Below are 25,007 nucleotides of genomic sequence, written 5' to 3' on the forward strand. Positions count from 1 at the left end.
AAGAAGGTAACTGAGGTGCAAGTTGAACTTCAGAAGATGTTCAATGATATTAAGTTCTTCACGAACAGTTGGCGGATGAAAATCAATACGCAAAAGTGTGAAACGATTCTGTTTCGAAATTCCTTGGCGTATGCCAGCAGGAACTTGAAAAGGAATTGGAGAGATTTCCACATTGTCGCGAACGAGGATAGTTCTGAGCGCATTCCTCATAAGAAGTGCGTTAGATACCTGGGTGTACGTCTTGACGAGCGTTTCCAATTTAACGAGCACGTCAAAGTCGCGCTAGAAAGCGCTCGCAAGGCATTCATGTCTCTTCGATGATTCTTTTATGCTCCACATCTTAGTCGGTTAACCTTCCGACTATTTGTTATCTTACTTTGGTTAGACCGGTGCTCACCTACGGGTGTGCTATTTGGTTTAATTTGAGTGCTAGCCAAATGGAAAAAATAAGGATCTTTGAAAGGAAATGTCTGTGTGCTTGCACGGGGCTTAATAGGACTGCTTCGTCAAACTATGAGCACTATGTAACTAATGAAGTGATGTATGCAGCTGCTGCTGTGCCAAGAATCGACACAGTTATCGTCAGATTGATTCGAAATCTTATAGTTCGATCTGCTTCACATGGTGGGAACCCTTGGGTTTCGCAGCCGTTCTACCCAAATGATGGGTATTTCGAGAAAACTCTCAGGCTTCATTCCTCCCGAAGCGTTCGTGTATCTTGACAGGAATGGTCTAATTCTTGATTCTGCCGGTGATCCGGTTATGTATCATATACATAGACGGGCTACGGACAAAAGGATAGAATACCCCCCGAATTTGACAATGGGGGCTCCGGGATTCGACTGGAGATACTCCAGAGCGAGAGCAATTGATATTAAACGGGATGAAAAAGAGAAATCTTGATACTGGTGGCTGCGGGATGCCGGTTAGCGGTGGCCGTGCTCAGTTCTGCCATTTGTTTCTTGGTGGGGCTTTGTAAATATGTACATATTGAACGGGTGCTGATTTTGTCTCCAGTTGTAACTTATAAATACATACGTTATTATTCTTTGTTTTTTTTTGTATGGATGTTATTGTAAAAAAAAAGAAAAAATGTATAATATAAAATATATAATTATGATAGTTTTAAGAACAATAATTTAAGTTAAAAGTATCTTTTGAAGCGATCAAATATTTATTATTACTTTTATATTTCTTTATTTGCCACTAAGGCCAAGTGAATTCTGTCGGGTTTTTGACCATTTCCCGACAACTTATTGTAAAATTAGATTTTTATTTCTTACTGTTTCTCTTCTCTGCCTGTAAATTGTTATTCGAAAACTTTGAGGCCATTAGATTTAAGTTATTTTTGTTATTTTAAAAGATTGTTTTTTATTGTTCATTTTTCCAATCTATACACTATTGTTACCTATTTCTTAAAAATAAAAATGATTTAAAAAAAAAAGCAATTCATGTGATACGGCTATTAGTTTTTAACTTCTGATAAGTACTACTTTGAATAGGTAGAAATGAAACAAAGTCCAGAATTTGCCAGTACATTTAGTTTGCAATTTTCAAACCAGTGGAATGCCGGCGAACTGAATGGCGAGGGTTGGCCTTAAGAGCGTGACGCATTGCTTCGACGTTATCTAGTGTGGTCACAGACCACAGTCTCCACCGGAATGCTGTTTCCGTACGCAAAATGGAATCATTATAATTGAAAAAAGTTTCCACGGTGAAAACGCAATGTACAGCATTTCATTTGCATTTACTGAAATAGCAATAATTACCAACTAGAGAGACCACCGTTTAACAATGTTCCACTTTGTTCTAGTATTTGCAAAATGTGTAGTGTAAAAGGTAAATAACAACCCCGTAATAAGCGTTTGCAATATTTTGTTTTCTGTTGTTGTTTCCTTTATTTTGCCGGCAAAATATGATGCATTTATTGGTTCTAACAGGCGTCAGGGTTCATCTTAATCCGGGACAGGTGAAAATAAATACTTAAAAGAATCCAAATGGAGCAAAATGTCTTCCTCAAAAAGATAATGTTACTTATCGCACATCCATATCAATTTTTGATCCCATTAAGAAAATCTTGCAGGCATAAATGCAAAAAGCTCGAAGAAACACGACGCATCACGAATTATTCCGTACTAGAAAGAAAATGTTAAAAATAGATCATTTCCAATTTGAAGCATTCTTGCGGGATTGAATACACTTGAAACTAGAACAGATTCACACGTGTTTATATACTTGTTCAACTACGACACAATATTTGTAGGAGATCCTTTTAGTGAATTTTTTCCAAAGTGATTGGTTTGGAACTAAGTATGGAGGAGCAACAAGTTAACCCTGTTACAAATGGCGACAAACCAGAGGAAATAGTCATTGAAAGTGCAACCCCTCAAGATATTGAAATTAAGGTAGATGGAAATACGGAAATGAGTGTTCGAGAGAAAGAACTTTTGGATACAGTGTTCCAGCTGGAAAGCGATAAATCGGCATTGATTGAGGAAACACGTACAAAACTGAGCCAAGCCAAAAAGGAATATGAGGTAAATAATTTTGAAATTAAGAAACGACTGTGACTTATATGATTTGCTCCAGTTGTTTTTGTTTTGTTCCGAATATTTTGAATTATGAAAACGCCGGATAACTGTAGGTCCAAACATAGTGTAGTCTTTTTTATAACGCGCATAGGGTTGAATGGAGCAGCATAGTCCTTGCGTTTTCATTCAAGTTTTTTCGGTTAGTGGTTCGCCTTCTCTCTTGTCTTTGAATGGACGTCTGAGAATTGTCCTATTGTCTATCCCTTTGGCTATCGAATTTTGACATGGACGGTGACTTCCCTGTTGTACCTAATTCCCCATCTGTCATCCTCTCTTACCGGACCTCAAATTCACTTAAGAACCTACCATTGGGAGGCTTTGATTGGCTCTTCTCTGGTCTGATTCATTGCTCAGTCTTCATTGACGTGGCAAAGGAATGGGCGAATCAGTGTCTTATAGATCCATAGGATTTTGTAGCTGTTGCTATAGTCGTTCAGTGTAGCATTCTCCTTTCATTGTCTTATCAAGCATAATAATAATCGTTGGCGCAACAATCCAGTTGGATCGGAGCCTTGAAATGTGTTAGAGCACTTCATTCAAGACCGTAGCAGTGCAGTACACTGTAGGAGGCAATGTGGTCAGCACTGCGCTCGCCCAAGATTATTACTCGGATTTGACTCAAGTACTCATTCACAGCTGAGTCAACTGGTATCTGATGTCAAATCAGGGCACAAATCCCACTGCCACCAGTGAGATTTGAACCGCAACCTTCCGTATACCAGTCTTGTGCTCTAACTACGCAGTTATTCGGGCTATCAAGCATTACTAGGGCTTTTTCAGCTTTAACTTTCAACCTTTTCAGAATATTCATGCTATCGGCTTCCATCAGAATGGATTTTATACAGTAAGGATCGGTATATACCCACATAAATTTCATGTGCATCAATTTCATCATCATCAAGGAGAAAATCTCTTCAGTTGAGTTTGCTTCAAGGTCAAGGTTTTCTTTAAGAGTTCATGGAGCTTCGTTGTGAAAGCTATGCTTTCCGGATTTAGTTATTCGGCGATATATTCTGCCTAAGCCTGGTAAACCTCCAGATGAACCATCCTTATACCGACCCATATGTCTTTTGGACCCTGTGGGGAAAATGTTAAAGCGGGTAATCTATAATAGATTGCACCCGGTTGTTGAGAGCCAAGGCGGCCTTTCAGATCGGCAGTACGGGTTCCATAAAACCAGAACAACCATTGTTGCCATCAAATTGGCTTGGCCGAAGATGCAATCCACGGAAAGGGTAGTAACAGCAAATATTGCGTAGTAGTGACCCTAGACGTGAAAATTGCATTAAATTTGGCCAATTGGAATCTAATACGGAAATCCCTAGGGAAGGTTAGTATTTCCGGCTATCTCGCTGCTATCGTTGATAGTTATTTAACTGAAAGGAGAGTCTGGTACGACACTGATGACAGGCCCCAGGAGTACGTTGTTTCCGCGGGTGTCCCGCAGGGCTCCGTATTGGGCCCACTACTGTGGAACATTATTTACAACGATGTACTTATTCTCCCCTTCCAAAGGAAGCCACAATTGGGGACTACGCTAACAACATAGTGCTGGTTGTTTTCGCAAAACATCTCGAAGATGCTGAGTTATGCTCAAGCGAGGCAGTCAGTGCTGCTAAAAGTTGGCTAGAGAGCCCTGGTTTGACACTTGGGGAAAAAAAAAACAGAAGGAGTCCTCATCACTAAGCGCCGGAAGAGAAATTACACCTGTATTAGAGTCGGAAATCATATCATCACTTCCAAGCCAACCATTAAATACTTGGAGGTGGTGATAGGCAGGAAGCTCAGCTATAAGCAACACGTACAGTATGTTTGCGATAAATCATCCACTGCGAGTATGGCCCTGGCGAGGATGATTTCGAACGTGCCACGCCACGGCATACTTCTAGGTTGCTTATAGCCAGGGTGGTGACCTCAACCATGCTCTATGCGACCCCAGTTTGGAGGGAGGCGTTGCGGATATCAGTTCATATTAACAAAATGAGTGCAGTCTATAGGAAGACAGCCCCAAGGGTATGCTCTGCCTTCAGGACTGTTTCAGACGATGCAGCATTCGTCATCTCTGGAATGATGCCGATTGACATCTTGGCAGATGAGATGGCGAATATATACAATGCGAAGTCAATCTCTCCCTTACCGCAAACGAAGAACACATAGAGGAAGAGATCCATAAATAGATGGACAAGCTCATTCCTGCCATCAAGGAGTGGTTGGAGAGACGACACGATGAGATTAATTATAATCTCACCCAGTTTCTCACGGGTCACGGAGGATATCGCCAACACCTGCACAGATTTAAATTGGAGACCTCACCCGACTGTCCAAATTGCGATGGAGTTCCAGAGGACCCAGAGCATGTATTCTTCCACTGTCCGGAATTTGTGGAAGAAAGAAGGAATCTGGAGGAGACTCTAGGAGAGGTGCTGGTACCAGAAAATCTGGTGGCGAAAATGGTAGCACAACAAGAGAATTGGAATGCGGTCAACTACATGATCGCATCTATCCAAAATAAACTGAGAAAGGCAGCGGAGAGAGGAAAAACGCAGTCACGTAAACCGCGTATAGAAGAAAGGTGATTAAGCTAGAATGAGTTGACTCCACCGCGTGATGTAAGACCTTAGGGTGGTTCCGCGGGGCAGGGAGGGAGTCGGGGATGGTTTTAGTGGGTAAAAACCTGACACACTGGTGTGTCTGGACCAGTGTCTTTTGAAGATTTCCATCTTCCCACAAAAAAAAGGCAGACAGATATTGAGCCGATTTTAATAAAGTTTTGTTTTGCAAACAAAACCTTAAAAACCAGATACCCGCTGCAGCTGCCAGATTGGCAAACGAAAAACACTACAAATGGAACACCTATCTCGGCGACTTAATTATGGGAATAAATTGTGATATCTATAAATCAGTAGCTGTTTATAGAAGATCTGGATTGCGTTTCTGAGCAGCTACAAGCATACATTTGGCATTAATAATCAATTATTCTCGAAATCTGAAAGAAAAAAGGTAATTCCTAGCTTAAAGACAGAAAAAAATGGACACTATACGAATTTTATCACCCAATCACTGTATTGTCGCATGTTTCTAGGACTGTCTGACACTTGTGAATAACATTCAACTCGCCAACCACCCCCACGTCTTCTGGAGGACCCAACGCACTACAACGGCTTTGGATTTTAAATCTCAAATTCACAATTGCTTCAACCAACACCGATCTTGTCTCCAAATAGTTCTGAGCGCCCTTGACCTATCAAAGACTCCCCAATTAAAGCCTTCAAATTCTTATTATTTTTATTTTTATTTTGTAAACCGAGAACGAAAACGTGTCAATATTTCTTCTTCAACAAGAACTTGAAACATATGCCCCTCAGCTCACAATGACCTTTTTTATTACAAGATCAGATACAATTGATAGCAAGGTCACGTCATATTCAAATGTCCCTGCGTACGCTTGTTTAAAGAGGGATGGAAAGATTACATATTTTAGTGAAATTAGATTGATTTTCAAATCTCAAGGAGGATTTCCATGACTTTTACCTCGAGCAGGAACAAGATTCAGACAGCCTTAGCTGGTAGTTTCTAGGGGAATAATAAGCGGTCCTAAATGGTAACCTAGAAAGCGATTTGTAGCGAATTGTACCTGCATTAACCTGCTGACTAAGCAGCACAATTCGATCCGGAACTGATGGAGCAACGACCTGTCATATCAGCATACTGGAATACCCTTCCCTGATAAACGAAAACTACTCTTGTCCTGCTTCATTGGGGTGGCACTTTTGTCTCACTTTGTATCTGTAGCCAGCATGTAATGGTTGACGTCAATCATATCTTTAGTTGAATATGCCACATATACATGAAAACGAAGTATCGCTTCGAAAATAACAATTTATGTCGTGGACACATCCTTCATAATATATTTGAAAAATCCATTCATTCAACATACAAGCTGCAATTAAAGTAAGATAATAGATTTAATGTCCTTTTTATAAGTTTCGGGCCTACAGGTATTCAGTATTTAAAAAATATCTCCCTATGGACGAGAACTACAGGATGCGGCAGCATAACTTCCTTTTTTAAAATGCGCGCCACTCAGTTAGTTGATGTCATAGCGGAGCGCTAGTGGTCTCGTTCAAGAGGGGATACTGTAAAGTTTTGTCCCGACACGGTTCAGTCGCCATCATGCGTTGGAATAGTGAGGAGCGTGCCTTTGCCGTTGAGGTTTACTTTTCAAGCGGATGTTCGGTTATTGCAACACAGCGTGCATTTCGGAATCGCTTTAATTTAGCCCCGTTGGCTCCCGTCCCAGACCGCAAATCAATTGTTACATGGGTCACTACATTCAGATAAACTGCAAGTGCGACAAAAGGAAGAACTGGAGTCCCTCGGCCCGTTAGATCACCTGAGAACATTGAAGCAGCGAGAGCGTCAATGTTGCGATCGCCACGGCGTTCTGCGCGCAAACACGCAACTGCCCTTGGACTATCCGATCGTTCTGTGAGAAGAATTCTTCGTGATGATCTTCATTTTCATCCCTATAAGATGGCGATAGTGCAGGAACTTTCAAAACGTGACTTCAATTCTCGGGTGAACGCGTGTGAGCTCCTTCTTGATGTCGTTCCCGAGGGTGCTATTGTTTTTTTTAGCGATGAAGCCCATTTTCATTTATGTGGGTCGGTTAACAAACAAAACATGCGCTACTGGGCTGACACCAACCCTCAAGAATTGCATCAAAAGCCTTTGCATTCACCCAAAGTCACAGTGTGGTGTGCAATTTCCTCAGCTGGAATTATTGGTCCCTGGTTTTTTGAGGAAAATGAGGTTACAGTGACAGTGAATTCGGACCGGTATGTAAACATACTACAGAATTTTTTTTTCCCACGGCTAGAAAATTTGGATTCGGGGGACACTTGGTTCCAACAAGACGGTGCAGCAGCACACACTTCAAGAGCATCGATGGCTGTTTTGAGGGAACACTTTCCAGAGCGCCTTATCTCAATTAGAGGCGATTTGGAATGGCCGGAACGCTCTCTCGATCTGTCCCCTTGTGATTTTTTTCTATGGGGTTTTTAGAAATCCCGTGTTTATGTGAACCGTCCAAAAACCCTACAAGATTTGAAGACCAACATCCAAGAAGAAATTGCCAACATAACACCTGCTATGCTAACAAGAGTCATGACAAACGCCAGAAATCGGTTTACGCAATGTATGAAGAATGGGGGACGCCACCTAACAGATTTGATCTTCAAAACAATGTAAATAAAAACTTTAGACATGTACCTACATTATAAAAAATAAATAAATATTTTCCGATGCATACAATAGTTTTTATTGAGTTTTGAAAAAAGGAAGTTATGCTGCCGCACCCTGTACGTTATTGTTCAGTCCTAAATCCCTTCGACGATCGCGCTTCACATAAAAAAAACATCACTAATTCAGTTTCCCCTCTACTCCATTCAGGACTGTCGTCAAGAAAATGAAAGGCTTAAAAAGAAAAACACTCAATTGGAGCAGACGCTTATCCAAAAAGAAGCACAATCAACGGAGCCAAAATCCAAAAAAGAACAAGATGAACTCCTATTGAAGGCGAAAACTCTTTTATTTGAAAAAACGAAAGTTTGTAAACAACAAGAACAACACATTGCAGTTTTGAAAACCCAAGTGGACTCAGTTAAGGAAGTTCTTGCTGTAACAAAAGAAATGTTAAATTTACGAAACACAGAATCGGATCATATACAAGAACGCTTGAAAACGATCGAAACTTGCCGACAAGCTGAGAAAGAACGTACAGCACTGTTGGAAAGGAAGTTGGAAATATCACAAGAGGCATACAAAAAACTGAGGCAAGAATACGATTGCCAATCATCGCTTAATAAGGTATTTGCGAATAATGCTTGAAATTTAAGATTTTTTTTAACTCATTTCATACTTACCAATTGCAGGAGCTGAAAATTAACTATCTGTTGAAGATTCAACTGTTGACTGATGAACTGGAAAAAGCCAAAGGCGGTACTGTTGCAGAAGTCAAACAATGATGGCATTTTATAACAAATAACGTGTTATTTCAAATGAGTGAACAAGTGTAATCACTATTTCATAGGAAGGAAATAAATCTACTGACTTGTATAACTATAAAGATTCTCTTCTTTCAGTTATTCAACTACACGTTAATATCACGAAAAGTTGTAATCCCATTATAAAAATGAATCAGGCACAGAAACAGCCTACCATACACTGTAGATAAATCTAGGAAATTGATCTTCCTTCATTACTTCATTCACTTATTTCCATCTACTCCGTCTATCAAGAATTCGGCAATTAACCTGTTGAATTTATCTGCATATCTCAAATGGATATTATGTTTCCCATCTGGAAATTCGAAAAATCTGCAAGAGAAAATTAAATATGAAAAACTATCTTTTTGTGGAGCGTTTTATACTTACTTGGAGTCCTTTAAATGTTTGCGCAAATATCGAATGTGTTCCGCAGCCACCATTGGATCTTTTTTACCGTGAAGAATAAAAGTCGGCGCTTGAATTTTAGGCACATCTTCTTAACAAATATTCCCTTTGCGTTCATGGTAAATACTTAAGGCGGCATCAACCCACTTAGCCCAAATATCGGCGAAACCTTGAATTCCATAAATGGCTTCTAGAGGTTCTCTCATCCGTTTTGACCATGTATTTACATCTCGCATTTCTGAAAGGAAGAAAGGTTCATTTTATCTGTAGAGTGCATACTTGGGAATGGGGAGCACGAAAAGTGAGTGAATTTTTAATAACAGAGCTGAGAATCTCATGTTCTCAATACTAAAAAAGCAAAAACGTTAGCGAAGAATAAAAAATGAATTGATTCTAAGCCCCAGATTTCTACTAATTTAGGAATGACAATCTTTTTTCTTTTATTATTCTTCTTCTTTTTCTTCAGCCTTTGTTCCGTTCATAAGCGGGGTCGGCTCGTCGTTATCGGTTACCCGCTTTGGCTATATCAAATGCATGATCTGGATGCAATCTCGAGCCCTTTAAATCCCCATTCAGCGTATCAAGTCACCGTTGTTTCGGCCGGCCTTTTGGTCGTTTACCATCGACTTGGATGTTCAGACCAATCCTGACAAGTGAATTCTCGTTAACGCGACTTGCGTGACCATACCATCGGTGTAACCCTATAACGATCGCGGATATTCTCATTTCGGATTTGATCAAAACGTATCACGCCACTAGTCCAACGCAACATGTTCGTCTCCATTCCCGCAAGACGCCGTTCATTGTCTTTTATAGTCAGCCAACACTCAGAACCCTAGCGGGCGACAAGACGAACAACATAGCGGTAAATTTTAGATTTGAGACGTTCGTTGATACGTCGATCACAAATCATCCAAGTTGCGTTAAAGCGTGAAGCAATTTCATAACGCAGTTCTCCATTGGCTGATAGCGTTGACCCGAGGTATTTAAATCGCTCAGTTCTGGGCAGATCACTGCCGCTATGTGTCGATTGTGCCTGTTTCATGGGGATCGGTCGTCAAGAATTCAGTTTTAATTAAATTCAATCTGAGACCTTGTTGCATGAGGCGATCATTCCATTTTTGAACAAGTTGCTCGAGATCATTTCTGCTATCAGATGCTAGGAAAACATCATCTACATAAAGCAGTATATAAGGCTCTGGACGTTGGATATCCCGTGTGACGGTGTCCATAACACGAACAAAGAGGAGTGGTGGGGCGCTTCCTTGATGAACACCAACAGACACACGAAGCGGTTTTGATACACCCGCCATACTTCGAACTTTACTTTTCAGATCATGGTAGAGAAGTTGAACCCAACGGACGACTTCTGGCATTAAATGTTGTCGTAAAGCAAACCCGATGAGTTCGTGTGGCACACGGTCAAACGCTTTCTCTAGATCCAGAAAGGCAATGTAAAGAGGGCGATGTTTCTCACGGTGTTTTTCCATGACTAACCGCGCAGTGTGTATTGCGTCGGTTATTTCAACGATTTCGCGAATACGGTTGTCAAGAATGCGTTCAAAAATCTTCATGGTATGGGAAAGTAACCGGATCGGACGGTAATTTGAACATTCTGCTGGACTACCTTTCTTTTTCTATATTGGAACAATCGTACTTTCATGCCAGTCAGATGGTGGTTTACCTTCCTGAATAACCCGATTAAAGAATTCACTGAGCCACAGTGTTGGGTTCAAACTCTTCGCTTTCCAGAGCTCAGATGTGGTGTTGTCAGGTCCTCTGGCTTTCCCGATTTCACTCGTTTTATTGCCTCCTCGACTTCAGTTGCGCTGACTGGTGGAACTGCTCCAAATGTCGGCAATGATTGTGGAAGTGGAGGATGAGCAAATTCTTCAGTTGAAATTTGCTCGAAGTATTCTCGCCATCTATCCGTTGCGGTTCGACGGTTGGTAAGCAAAGTACCGTTCTTGTCATTAACACAACAGAAGTGTTCGATATCCTCTGTACGTTCGTTACGGTTTTAGCAAGTCGATACAGATCTTTCTCGCCATCCCGAGTGTCCAGTTTGTCGTAAAAAATTTTGTAATGGTTTGCTCGGGTGACAGCGACCGCTTTCTTTGCTTCCCGGTTGGCATTCTTATAAATTTGCCAATTAGCAGGCGTTTTATCGTCGAGAAATTTGCGGTAGAGGCATTTCTTTTCACGGACCTTCATTTCAACATCATCATTCCAAAGCCAAGTATCTCGGTTAATGTACCGCTTACCCGGCTTGATGACCCCGAGGGTTGCAGGGGCCGCTTTGTGGATCGTGTCTTTCATTTGGTTCCACGATTCTTCCACATTCGTAATGGTCGGCAATCGTATGAGTGAGATCGTTTCCTCTTTCTTCTCACCAAATCGCCACCATTTGATGCGCCGCGAGCCAGTGCGTTCCTCACACTGTTTTATCGGTGGCTTAATTCGCAGGACGGCAATCAACGGCCGATGTTGAAGTGCGATGGTCTCATAGGGAACGACTTTGCAATCAGTGACGGTGGTAAAATGTCGGCGTCTTATGAGAATATAATCGATTTGCGTTTTACTGTTCCCACTATAAAATGTAGGAAAATGAGACAATCGTTTGATGAACCATGTATTCATAAGTACAAGGTCATGGGTGTCCACAAAATCGATTATACGCTCGCCACCCTCATTGCGTGTAAAAGTAACCAGACCAATTACACCAAGTTGTTCATCAACTTGTGCTCAAGGTGTGGGACAGCGAATCAATGTCTGACGACTGGCAAATAGGCATTATCTGTCTCATACATAAAAAGGGGGGTATTTCAACGAAATTGATAAGACTGACTAGACTGACCCTGACCAATTTGCGAGACTAGATAAAAGCAGCAGGATCACTCTCAACACCATTCGACATCAACAAGGGTCTCCTCCTCTTTAACCTGGTTCTGGGAAAAGTGATCCGTGATGCTGAGGTAAGTGCAAGGGGTACGATCCTCTTTAAGTCCACCCAACTACTGGCCTATGCTGACGATATCAACATCATAAGAAGAACGACCCGAGACGTACAAACTGCCTTCATTCAGATCGAGCAGGCGACGATTGGTGCGAGATCTTAAGCTGCACATTGGAGGGTGTCGGATGAACCCTCAATGTCTGATCACAGGATAATCAGATTCGACATTGCGGGTAACTCCGAAATAAAAAGAATAATAAGGAATCCCAAGAGAACGGATTGTGAATCCTACACAACGCACCTGAGCAACAACATTGCCCACCTTCAAGGGGGCGGTGACATCAGGAGCGAATTGGAATTAGAAACGGTGGTGGAAGACCTCAACACAATCGTCATATGAGGCCAGCTGTCCGGCCAAGACAGTCAAGTCATCAAGGGATGTACCATGGTGGAACAGGAACCTAGCCAGAATGAGAACGGAGGTACGAAAACTCTTTAACCGGGCAAAACAAACCGGGGACTGGCGGAGGTATAAAAATGCACTGACTGCGTATAGCAACGCGATCAGGGAAGCGAAACGGAACAGCTTTAGGGAATTCTGTGAAGGGATTGAACAGATCACAGAAGCAACCAGGCTGTACAAGGCTGTAGCCAAAGACGGGGGAATATCCTCTGTCTGCTTGAAAAAGGAAGATGGGACATTCACCGAGAATGAGGAGGACAGGGTACACCTGCTTCTCAGAACTCATTTCCCGGAGTCCTACCCCTCGGCGGCAGGCGACAACAATCTGCCTGACACCCCAACAACGAATAAAAGGGGAAGGAAAGAGAGCTGGAAACTAGCAAAAGAGGTATGCTCAGAAGCTAGGCTAAGATGGGCAGTGGGAACTTTTCAACCAATGAAATCTCCCGGAGTAGATGGCATTTTCCCAGCACTTATCCAGAGAGGCCTAGGAATTATCTTAGAGTCTCTTCTGAGGGTGGTAAGGGGGAGCATAGCACTGGGTTACATACCAAGGGCATGGAGACGGGCAAGTGGTCTTTATTCCGAAAGCGGATAAAAAGGATCCTTTTCACCCTAAATCTTTCAGACTAATCTGCCTAACATCGTTCGTACTCAAAACGGTGGAGAAGGTCATAGACAACTATATGAGAACTAACGTTCTAAAGCGTAATCCCCTGCATCACTGTCAACACGCTTACCGGGCAGGACGGTCAACTGAAACTGCTCTGTATCAGCTGACAGAGGTACTACGGGACTCCATAGAAACAAAAGAAATTGCCCTGTGCGCGTTTTTGGATATCGAAGGAGCATTCGACAACACATCGCACACAGAGATACATGATGCCCTGAGCCGCAAAGGAGTGGGAAACACCCTGGCACTCTGGATGGGCAAAATGCTAGAAAGCAGACAAATAGAGGTACAAACAGGTACAAATTCTATTATCATGAACACCACTCAAGGCTGTCCACAGGGTGGAGTACTATCGCCGCTGATGTGGAGTATGGTAGTGGATGAACTCCTGGACGTGTTAACTAACACTGGAATACAAGTCCAGGGTTACGCAGACGATATTGTTCTAATCTGTAGGGGCAAATATGAAGATACCCTATGTGATAGAATCCAAACTGGATTAAGGGTTACTAGTGCCTGGTGCAGAAAGGTGGGACTGCGGATCAACCCAACCAAAACCACCATAGTACCATTCACTAGGAGGCGTAAGTTGGATCACCTGAAAGCCATAACATTACATGATATGGAGGTGAAACGAGAAACAGATGTCAAATATTTGGGAATCACGCTAGACCAAAAATTACTCTGGAAGACACATGTCGGAAACACTTGTCGAAAAGCCACGAGGGCTCTGATGACTTGCAGATCCATAGCAGGAAAAAAATGGGGTTGTAGCCCGAAGATACTACTTTGGATATATACTGCAATAGTAAGGCCAATGATTACCTATGGAGCGGTAATCTGGGCAGAAAGAACCCAACTCAGCACACAAGCCAGGGAATTACATAAGCTCCAAAGGCTGGCTTGCGTGTGTATCAGTGGGGCAATGAGGACATGCCCAACGGCATCCCTGGAGGTCCTTCTGGGATTAACCCCTCTCCATCTGCACATACAGATGCAGGCAAGGAGATCAATATTCAGGATGGCCGGTAGTATGAGTGAGGCGGGGAGCTCCCTAAATCGAAGGAAGATTGAAATCCTTTCTAGGCGATATCCCGAATTACTGATACCGAGAGACAACATGACAACGAGGTTTCACTTCGATAAGAAGTTTGAAACACGTTGGCGTAATAAGGCAAACTGGGAGAGCGTGGCTGCGACATACGGATTAAACCAGCAACTGATTACTTGGTACACTGACGGATCATTCACAGCAGAGGGAGCGGGTGCCGGTGTCATTGGTCCAAGGAAAATGTACTTTGAGCCTATGGGCAGGTACACTAGCATATTCCAGGCGGAAATTTACGCCATAGACAAATGTGCCTCCTTTAATCTGCAAAGGAACTACAGGGGGCAGAACATAGCTATTCTCACCGATAGCCAAGCAGCGATCAAGGCACTTAGGTCCAACCAGGTGAACTCTAAACTGGTATGGGAATGCCTTGAGAGACTGAATACAAAGGATTGTTTAAACCTTACCAAAAAGAACCTCCGAATCATAGTGGGAATTCTCACTGGTCATTGTCGGCTGAACTATCACCTAGGGAAGCTAGGGATATCTACGGACACTGCCTGCAGGTTCTGTGAGGAGGAGGACGAAACCTCTATACACGTCCTGGGACAGTGTCCGGCACTTGTGCAAAGTAGGTCGATACATCTGTGAGAACACTTAATACCAGATGCAAAGCTGAAACTTCTGGAAGTGGGGAGCATACTAAAGTTCCTAACGGTTACAGGCCTGCTTGAGATACTATGATCAACAGGTACACTATAACCAGTAAAAGGGGCACAATAGTTCTTCAAGGACGCGGTGCAACTTTCCCTTAACAGAATAATAATAATAATAAGCTGCACATCAATGAAGGCAAGACAAAATATATGCTGCAACGTCAGAACCAAAAACCAACCAACCAACAACATCAAACCGCACTGATCAAACGGGAACAATAAGGATAGGAGACTACAACTTTTAGACCGTTGATAATTTCTCCTATCTAGGATCGAAAATCACAATCGATAACAACGTCGACGATTAAATCCGCGCACGTTTGGTGGTAGCCAAAAGAGCCTATTTCAGTTTACAAAAACTGTTTCGCTCGAAACGTGTCACCATAGGGTCAAAGCTCTTACTGTACAAGACAATGATCTTGCCAGTCCTCATGTATTCCTCGGAAACTTGGGTTCTTAACAAGAAAAATTGCGAACTCTTGGCCGCGTTGGACAGAAGAATCCTCCGAAGAATTTTTGGCCCCCTACATAACGAGGAAATCTATGAGCGATACCACGACCGTCTGGTTGTGCATAAAATCCGGCTCTACAGGTTGCGGTGGGCAGGTCAATCCGTATGGATGAGGATGATCCAGCCCACAAAGTCTATAAGGGCAATATCTATGGTAGAAAAAGAAGACGACGCAGACCCTGCCTGAGATGGAGCGACGACGTAGGTCAGGACGCCAGACCTCGGCGCAAAACAGGGATGTCTGGAGTTCCTTATTAAGGCAGGTCTAGACTGGATGCCGGTTGTTGCGCCGTTGGTGATAATGATGATGAGAACATCAAAAAATGATTGCATGGGCGATTCAACTCAAAAAATGTTGTTTTGAGAAAAACACGTTTAAAGTTTTATCGATTGCTTTTTGTAAAAAAAAACCCTTACCTACAATTAATCTGCGATGCCTGCACCATTTATTATTTTTCCCGTCTTCATACGGCGTGTCTACTTTTAATAATAGCATGGGATCCAATATGGATTATTATAGGAAGCAGGGTAGCGGTATGTACACATTTTTAAACCCGACTTTTGTTTAGTCATCTAACACATTTTGGTATCAGCAAAAAAACAATCTACCCTTTTACCCTCTCAATTATTTTCCCTTCCCAGGCAAACAACAAACCACTACATGAACTATCGTCCCACTTTTACCTCAACTATTATGTAAGACTCACTCAACTTACTTTCAAATAAGATCGCCTCCTCATCAGATATATAAGAATTTGATCCCCAAATTACCAACTTCTCCACAGCCTCCGGATACTTGGCAGCAAGAATCATTCCCGTAATCCCTCCATCGCTCCACCCTAGGATTGAGAACTTCGGTTTCCCAATTATGTCCATCAACTTCTTGGCATAATCAGCGTCGTCGTGGTAGAAATTTGGGGTGAAATGTCGTTTCGGTGGCCTTGACTTTCCATAACCTGGCGGATCCCACGCAATAATGTTGTAATCTGGCAAGACGTCTGGCAGTTTTTCGATTTGTGGCTTGAAATCAACCCAGGCGGAGCCGATCGCGCCCGGCATTAGGAGTACATTTTTGCTGCCATTTCCCGACTGCACATAATTGATGTTAACATCCGCGAGTCTTATTGTTTGCTCACTGGTTTGCGTAGCAAATCGCCGGACACAATGCTTCAAACTACGGACCAGGACATTTGCTAACATATTCGGTGTATTGAACTGCACTACGGAGGCGGGCACGGCGTATAGTTTCGAATGAAGCAATACAAAGCACTACTCTGTGAACTTATGAAGGAATCGAATGATATGTCAACTGCAACTTAGCAAAGGCGGCCGTGAACCCAGCTGCCGGCGACTATCGCGAAAACATACGAAAGCGGAATATCAACAGACAGTTTAGCGGAAACCGTTCACAGAGATCTATCAATGAATCAGCTGATCTTTGTATACGTATAGACGATTTGCATATGGCGTTCCATAGTAATCAGTACAATTCTGACAATACAGTACAGCGGCGTACACATCTCGCCATTTCAAATAATTCAGCTTCCCTTAAAAACGAAAGTATAGGCGAATTCAAGTGGAATACATAAATAGATAAACGTGTACAATATATTCGTCTGTAAGAGGTATAGCGCTGAAGTGGTCCTCGAAATATCAATATCTTTAAGTATAATAAAACATTAGTGAAAAGCAAAAATACGCCTCTTGGTCATTTATTTATATAATCGCTAGAAACTCCGTGAATATACGTTCAGTCGTATAGAGTTTTTCATTGCCCTTCTTTTTATAACTGAATAAGCGAGCAAGGAGAGGTGCGTCGATCCTGTTCAAAATTCTTTAAGAAACAACCAACAAATTCAATTTAACAGAACTACGAATAAAGATCAATATTAGTTATGGATAAAATCTCTCATACAACTCTTGAAGGGTAACGATAATTTGACTCCCTGAAATTTAAGGCTTCAGAACTGTGGCTACTATACTAAGCGTCCAAAAATATGAATATGGAAGCTAGTGATTTATATTTTTCAAGTGATAGAAAGGTACAGACCTCAAATCCCACCAATCTGTGCAGGAAGCCCACGTTTCATGAGAAAATGCACAAAACGTTATTCCGATTTCGTTGCCGGGTTCGTCGTTGTGTTGTCAGTCCAGTACGAGGCTCCTCCTCCTGCCAAAATAGACTTGGATCACTATCTCGTAAGCATGGTGCTCCGAGCTCCAATAACAACACCACCTAGAATACCCTCTGACCAATCAGGTGAGAGTTAAACCCAACCAAATCCTCCGCAACACCTATAAAGGCGAAATGGATGCTGCAATGACCGCGGTCAACAGAGATCTTTGAGATGAATCATCAACAAATGATCTTCACAATCACCTGAAGAACAACGCAACAAAAGAATGCCACATACGAGACAAATAGAGACATTTGATTTCCGACAGCATGGGCATATTAGAGCGATCGCTGACTATGTTGATGAACTGCTCAACAACCAGAACATCGGCGAGTTGGAGGTCCTGCCAACTGAAGACGACGGACAAATACTGCTACCACCAGGTATAGAAGAAACAGTCCGTGCAATTCATCGGCTTAAAAATCATAGGTCGCCAGGCGCCGATGGAATTTCAGCCAAATTAGTTAAATATGGAGGCGATCAATTCCACCAAGCAGTTCACCAATACATCATTGGCCCATACCAAAGAGGCTTCAATCGAGGCAAATTAGCAACAGATGGGATTTGTTCACTGCGGCAAGCGATGGTAAAACTGTTGGAATATGGACATCAGCCAGAGTAAGATTATACACGGCCATGAAGGAATTCGAAATGACTCACGATAGGGTCAAACCTCTTACTGTATAAGACTATGATTATATTTTGTTAAGGATTGCAGGGTCCCGCATCCACTTGATGTCGGACCGGACCAAATGGGGAGCAACTTACTCCCACTTTTTTTGGTCCAAGGACCCTTCGTTTAGGGCTTAGCAACCAAAATTAAAAAATATTAGGCGAAGACGGCTTTACGGTTTTTTACCGGAGAGGCAAATCGTCAGACGCTGCCTCACCCTTGCCCTGGGAGCAGCGTGACCGATGCGGCTCGCAGATGTTAAGTGCTCCTGTATATAATTCGCAGAACACGACATGATTGAAAATTATTTTGAACGGAAATCCGCCCATACATTAGGCCAAAGCTTGGCCAGAGCTGAACATATTTTTTAAGGATTGCAAGTTGTAAGTTCGATTGTAAGTTGCTCCCCCTTAAAAAAATATGTTCAGTTCAATATAATTCGCAGTCATCTCATATTCTGCGAATTATATGAAGGAGCACTTAACATCTGCAAGCCGCTTCAGTAACGTTGCCCCCAGGGCAGAAGTGAGGCAGCGTCTGGCGATCTGCCTTTGCCCTGGTAAGAAAAGAAAGAGGAGAAAGGACACCTCATTTTGAATTTTGTCTGTTAAAACCTTACCTGCTTGTCCTCCACCAGGGAAAGCAGAAGAAATGAAAGCTGGTGGTATTTTTTTGAATAACCCTCTGTTTATTGTACCTTCTTTTATATAAAGATCTCAATAAGTTTTCAGTTCTGGAGTACATCATCATCATCAACGGCGCAACAACCGGTATCCGGTCTAGGCCTGCCTTAATAAGGAACTCCAGACATCCCGGTTTTGCGCCGAGGTTCACCAATTCGATATCCCTAAAAGCTGTCTGGCGGCCTGCCCTACGCCATCGCTCCATCTCAGGCAGGGTCTGCCTCGTCTTCTTTTTCTACCATAGATATTGCCCTTATAGACTTTCCGGGTGGGATCATCCTCATCCATACGGATTAAGTGACCCGCCCACCGTAACCTATTGAGCCGGATTTTATCCACAACCCGACGGTCATGGTATCGCTCATAGATTTCGTCATTGTGTAGGCTACGGAATCGTCCATCCTCATGTAGGGGGTCAAAAATTCTTCGGAGGATTCTTCTCTCGAACGCGGCCAAGAGTTCGCAATTTTTCTTGCTAAGAACGCAAGTTTCCGAGAAATACATGAGGACTGGAGATCATAGTCTTGTACAGTAAGAGCTTTGACCCTATGGTGAGACGTTTCGAGCGGAACAGTCTTTGTAAGCTGAAATAGGCTCTGTTGGCTGACAACAACCGTGCGCAGATTTCATCATCGTAGTTGTTATCGGTTGTGATTTTCGACCCTAGATAGGAGAAATTGTCAACGGTCTCAAAGTTGTATTCTCCTATCCTTATTCTTCTTCGTGTTTGTGTTTGACCAGTGCGGTTTGATGTTGTTGGTTGAATCGTCTTCGGTGCTGACGTTACCACCATATATTTTGTCTTGCCTTCATTGATGTGCAGCCCAAGATCTCGCGCCACCTGCTCGATCTGGATGAAGGCAGTTTGTACGTCTCGGGTGGTTCTTCCCATGATGTCGATATCGTCAGTATAGGCCAGTAATTGGGTGGACTTGAAGTGGATCGTGCCTCTTGCATTTACCTCGGCATCACGGATCACTTTCTCGAGGGCCAGGTTAAAGAGGACGCATGATAGCGCATCCCCTTGTCGTAGACCGTTGTTGATGTCGAATGGTCTTGAGAGTGATCCTGCTGCTTTTATCTGGCCTCACACATTGGTCAGAGTCAGGCTAGTCAGTCTTATTAATTTCGTCGGGATACCGAATTCTCCCATGGCGGTGTACAGTTTTACCCTGGCTATGCTATCATAGGCGGCTTTAAAGTCGATGAACAGATGGTGCAACTGTTGTCCATATTCCAATAGTTTTTCCATCGCTTGCCGCAGAGAGAAAATTTGATCTGTTGCTGATTTGCCTGGAGTGAAGCCTCTTTGGTATGGGCCAATGATGTTCTGTGCGTATGGGGCTATCCGGCCTTGCAAGATAGTGGAGAATATCTTATAGATGGTACTCAGCAACGTGATACCTCTATAATTGCTGTACTGTGTGATATCTCCCTCTTTATGTATGAGACAGATAATGCCTCGTTGCCAATCGTCAGGCATTGATTCGCTGTCCCATACCTTGAGCACAAGTTGATGAACCACTTGGTGTAATTGGTCGCCTCCATATTTAACCAATTCGGCTGTAATTCCATCGGCTCCTGGCGACTTATGATTTTTTAGCCGATGAATTGCACGGACTGTTTCTCCTAGACTTGGTGGTGGCAGTATTTGTCCATCGTCTTCAGTTGGCGGGACCTCCAACTCGCCGATATTCTGGTTGTTCAGTAGCTCATCAAAGTACTCAACCCATCGCTCTAATATGCCCATTCTGTCGGAAATCAGATTTCCCTCTTTGTCTCGGCAGGATGAGCATCGAGGTGTATAAGGCTTCATCCTGCTGACTTGTTGGTAAAACTTCCGCGCCTGGTGCGGTTGCTCCCTGTACTTTTCTAGTTCACAGACTTGTTGGTTCTCCCAGCCTTCCTTTTTCCATCTGTGAAATCGCTTCTCCACTCGACGGAGTTCGTGATAAGTCTCTGCGCGTGTCCGCGTTCTTTGAGAATGCAACATTACTCGGTATGCGGCATTCTTCCCTTCCGTTACTAACTTACATTCATCGTCAAACCAGCCGTTCCGACTCCTTTTGCGGCTGGGGCCAAGTATGTTTGTGGCCGTATTTATGATAACGTTCTTCAGGTGATTGTGAAGATTATTCGTTGATGCTTCATCTCCAGGTCCTCTGTTGACTGCGGTTATTGCAGCATCCATTTCCCTCTTATAGGTGTCGCGGAGGGTTGTATTGTGGATGGCTTCAGTGTTCACTCTCACCTGATTGTCAGAGGGGATTCTAGGTGGTATTGTTATTCGAGCTCGGAGCACCATGCCAACGAGATAGTGATCCGAGTCTATATTGGCGCCCCTATATGTTCTGACATTCATCAAAGCTGAGGGATGGCGGCGTTCGATCAACACGTGGTCAATTTGGTTGAAAGTGGTCCCGTCTGGAGAGGCCCACGTATGTTTGTGGACCGCTTTCCGCGCAAACCAGGTACTTCCAACAACCATTTCGTGTGACCCTGCTAAATGAATAGTCCGCAGTCCGTTATCATTTGTTTTTTCGTGTAAGCTATGGGAGCCAACGTATCGCCTGAATACGGGCTCCTTCCCTACTTGGCTGTTAAAATCCCCAAGTATGATTTTGATATCATATCTGGGACAGGCTTCGAGGGTTCGTTCTACTGCCTCGTAGAAGGTATCCTTCTCCGACTCTGCAGTCTCCTCTGTAGGGGCGTGAACATTTATGAGACTTATATTTCTAAACTTGCCCTATACAGGGAGCGCACGTTCCATGAGAAAATGCGCAAATCGTTGTTGCGTTGTCGTTGCCGGGTCCGTCGTTTTAAAATCAGTCCTGTCCGAGGCTCCTGTTGTGGCTTTGTAACCAGTTGTTTTCCGTGTAGGGTTGTCAGCCCTACCCAACCCCCAACCTGGAGGACCAGTTGGTACAATTTGTCCCGTTTTTAGGCGCGGGAGATTCGTCTTCATCCTTCTCCGTCTGCAGCTTTTCGTCAAGAAAGAGCTCCCAGCGGTCACCACGTGGAGGTGGAGATAGGGTTTGGTAGTAGAGCTCTTGGTGTTGGTTCAGCAGGCATTTCCCAGGTTTTATGCTCCATCGTGGGTACCAATCCACGTTTCGCCCCGGGACCTATACTACCCTTTGACCACCACTTTGACCAACTCTTAAAGGATAACGACAATTTGACTCCTTGACATTAAAGACTTTTTCAGAACTGTAGCTACTATACTAAGTGTCCAAAATTAATATGGAATTTTCAAGTGATAAGAAGGTACAAATATCAAATCCCCCAATCTTGAGTAGTCAAGTTGCGAACGAGGTGTGGATTTCGGAGGCCTTGTTAAATTCGTCTCCTCCCGAGGGGAAAGTTGTGGAAAGAATGCTCTTCACTTGAATAGAGATCTTCTACGTAGTGTCTATGGCGCAGTCAACCAGAAAAGCCAGCTGAAATCCCGACTAAGGGTCGCGGCATACGGTCTTGATCTTGCTAGTTCTCATGTATTCCTCGGAGACTTGGATTCTTAACATTCTTGCAGGACTGCCATGGAATGATAATGAATACAATTCGAGACACCGAGGATACCTTGTTCACGGCTGGATATGACGGAAAAGTGAAAAAATGGACAAATCTTGAACCGAAAATCCATAATTGGCGGGAGAAGCAGAAATTTGTTCGTGTGTCAATTCGTTAGCGATAGCATCAAATAATTGTGTATATACGGCGACTGGAGACGGAATTATCAGACGTGTTGAGTTTTCGTAATTAACAAAGGAAGAGAGGAAGAGAAATTAAGTATATCCACTAAAAATCCAATTTCTTTACAAACAATTGCATTAGTTCAAGGATATAAGGCTACTCTGTATTTTTTAGTTTATTAATAAAGCTCTCTCTGCGGCAAGCGATGGAAAAACTGTTGGAATATGGACAACAGTTACACCATCTGTTCATCGACTTTAAAGCCGCCTATGATAGCATAGCCAGGGTAAAACTGTACACGGCCATGAGAGAATTCGATATCCCGACGAAATTGATAAGATTGACTAGGCTGACCATGACCAATGTGCGAGACCAGATAAAAGCAGAAGGATCACTATCAAGACCATTCGACATCAACAACGGTTTAAGAGGATGCCCTATCATGTGTCAAACGGGAAGAATAAAGATAGGAGGCTCCAACTTTGAGACTGTTGATGATGTCTCCTACCTAGGGTCGAAAATCACAACCGATAACAGCTACGATGATGAAATCCGTGCACGGTTGTTGGAAGCCAACAGAGTCTATTTAAGCTTACAAGAACTGTTTCGCTCGAAGCGTCTCACAATAGGGTTAAAGCTCTAACTGTGCAAAACAATGGTCTTGCCAATCCTCGTGTATTCCTCGGAGACTTTAGTTCTTAGCAAGAAAAATTGCGAATTTTTGGCCCCCTACATGAGGATGGACGATTCCGTAGCATACATAACGCCGAAATCTATGAGCGAGACCACGATCGTCTGGTTGTGAATAAAATCCGGCTCAACAGGTTGTGGTGTGCGGGTCACTTAATCCGTAGTCTGTAAGGGCAATATCTATGGTAGAAAAAGAAGACAAAGCAGCCCCTGCCTGAGATGGAGCGATGGAGTAGGTCAGAACGCAGACAGCTCTTAGGAATATCGAATTGGTGGACCTCGGCGCAAAACCGGAATGTCTGGAGTTCCTTATTAAGGCAGGCCTAGAACGGATACCGGTTGTTGCGCCGTTGATGATGATGAAACAAATCTATGAAGAAATGTCGCAACGTTTAACCAACAAGTACCAATTGCATTAATTAAATGTTTACTTTAACTCAGTTGTGGAATAGGCACAGCAATGCGATCTTTTAATGAGTTAATCTCTGACGCTACGATCATCAACATTGTCCAAACCACGCGAAACGGTAATTCGAAAGATCTTGCAGTTTTGTGCTAGTAAACCAGAAAATTTTTCGGAATATGACTTAGCGATAGAAAGCGATTGGTAATTATGTCTTCAGGTGAATGTCTGTACTTCTTGAGGGTAACTTGTATATTTTATCTCATCTCATTTCTTTCTCCAAAATATTCAATTATGCAATTGGTCTCAGCCCCAAAAGGAATCTGAGCTTCTTGTTGTTTAACGGCGTAGTTGGCAAATTGAACTATTGATTGACTCTTAACTGTTTTGGGTAATATCTTTAGATTTTCAACTACAACTTTTAGAATCTACAGGGCAGCCCCCCATGGAAGAATTTGTTATTCACGATCGACTCTTCTCAGGAAGTTTATGCAGAAATGTTACTATTTATTGGCGTCTTTAGTACCTGGGATTGATGCTCTCAGTTAATGCAGAATTGCTCCATGGAATTCCTTCACGCATCAGTGCAACCTGAATGAAATGGTACTTCAGCCTGTTGCGATGCACCACCATTTCAAATCTGCGACAGTGTGGCTCGTCCTATCATCCTCTATGGCTCCGAGTATTTACTGGCCACTAATGAACGCGGCCTTGTGGTAAAGGAGACGTAGCGTTATGTTAGATCAGTGACATAACACGATACATTCAGGTCCAAAAGGAGAAGAATCATGATTCATATTTGAGGAAAAATTGTGAGAAAGATGTCTTCGATAATGTGGTCATGTAATCCGGGCTGACGAAAACTCTCCAGTTAAGATTGGCCTGAACATAGAAGTTTGTTGGAAACGACTCAAAGGTCAAACACACCAGCAATGGATTGATACACCGACGCCAATCTAGCCGAGCCGGCCCTACTGTCGAGCGGGACGAGGATGAAAATTTCTTATTATTTGTTTTATTCAGAGTTCACGTTAATCACCAATAAAATAAGTAATGGAAGATCTATTGTCGAAGCAGAGAGTATGCTTCATATGCATAAAATTTACTGAGTACATTTTAAAATTTACATGTTTACGATGTTTGATCTTTTAGGTAAAAGCTATCCATTGATGATTTTAAAAATGTAACTGCCATCGCGGCTTGTTTCCAATTATCAGCTTTGAACGGACACACTTTCCAACCAAGCTAAAATCAATATACACTTCAGATGTG

The 25,007-nt window shown here is 42.9% G+C and overlaps 2 protein-coding genes across 2 annotated transcripts; one reads left to right on the plus strand and one right to left on the minus strand.

Moving 5' to 3' along the window:
* Positions 1 to 2,189: 2,189 nt before the first annotated feature.
* LOC119651952 (uveal autoantigen with coiled-coil domains and ankyrin repeats protein) lies at positions 2,190 to 8,720 on the plus strand. Its single transcript, XM_038055806.1, has 3 exons — positions 2,190 to 2,537; positions 8,043 to 8,459; positions 8,525 to 8,720. Exons 1-3 carry the CDS (start codon positions 2,313 to 2,315, stop codon positions 8,615 to 8,617), a joined length of 735 nt encoding a protein of 244 aa, XP_037911734.1. The 5' UTR covers positions 2,190 to 2,312; the 3' UTR covers positions 8,618 to 8,720.
* On the minus strand, positions 8,618 to 16,843 carry LOC119651951 (valacyclovir hydrolase). Its single transcript, XM_038055805.1, is given in 3 exon segments — positions 8,618 to 8,968; positions 9,026 to 9,281; positions 16,130 to 16,843. Coding segments are annotated over 3 exon segments (849 nt in total). The 5' UTR covers positions 16,614 to 16,843; the 3' UTR covers positions 8,618 to 8,859.
* Positions 16,844 to 25,007: the final 8,164 nt, after the last annotated feature.

Source organism: Hermetia illucens, chromosome 3 (assembly GCF_905115235.1).
Source record: "Hermetia illucens chromosome 3, iHerIll2.2.curated.20191125, whole genome shotgun sequence".
Lineage (NCBI taxonomy): Eukaryota > Metazoa > Arthropoda > Insecta > Diptera > Stratiomyidae > Hermetia > Hermetia illucens.

Bases quoted from the DNA above. Each gene is read 5' to 3' on its own strand.
- LOC119651952 (XM_038055806.1), top strand. From the start codon at position 2,313: ATGGAGGAGCAACAAGTTAACCCTGTTACAAATGGCGACAAACCAGAG. The intron at 2,538-8,042 runs GTAAATAATTTT...TACTCCATTCAG, and splicing joins AAGCCAAAAAGGAATATGAG to GACTGTCGTCAAGAAAATGA. The intron at 8,460-8,524 runs GTATTTGCGAAT...TACCAATTGCAG, and splicing joins GCCAATCATCGCTTAATAAG to GAGCTGAAAATTAACTATCT.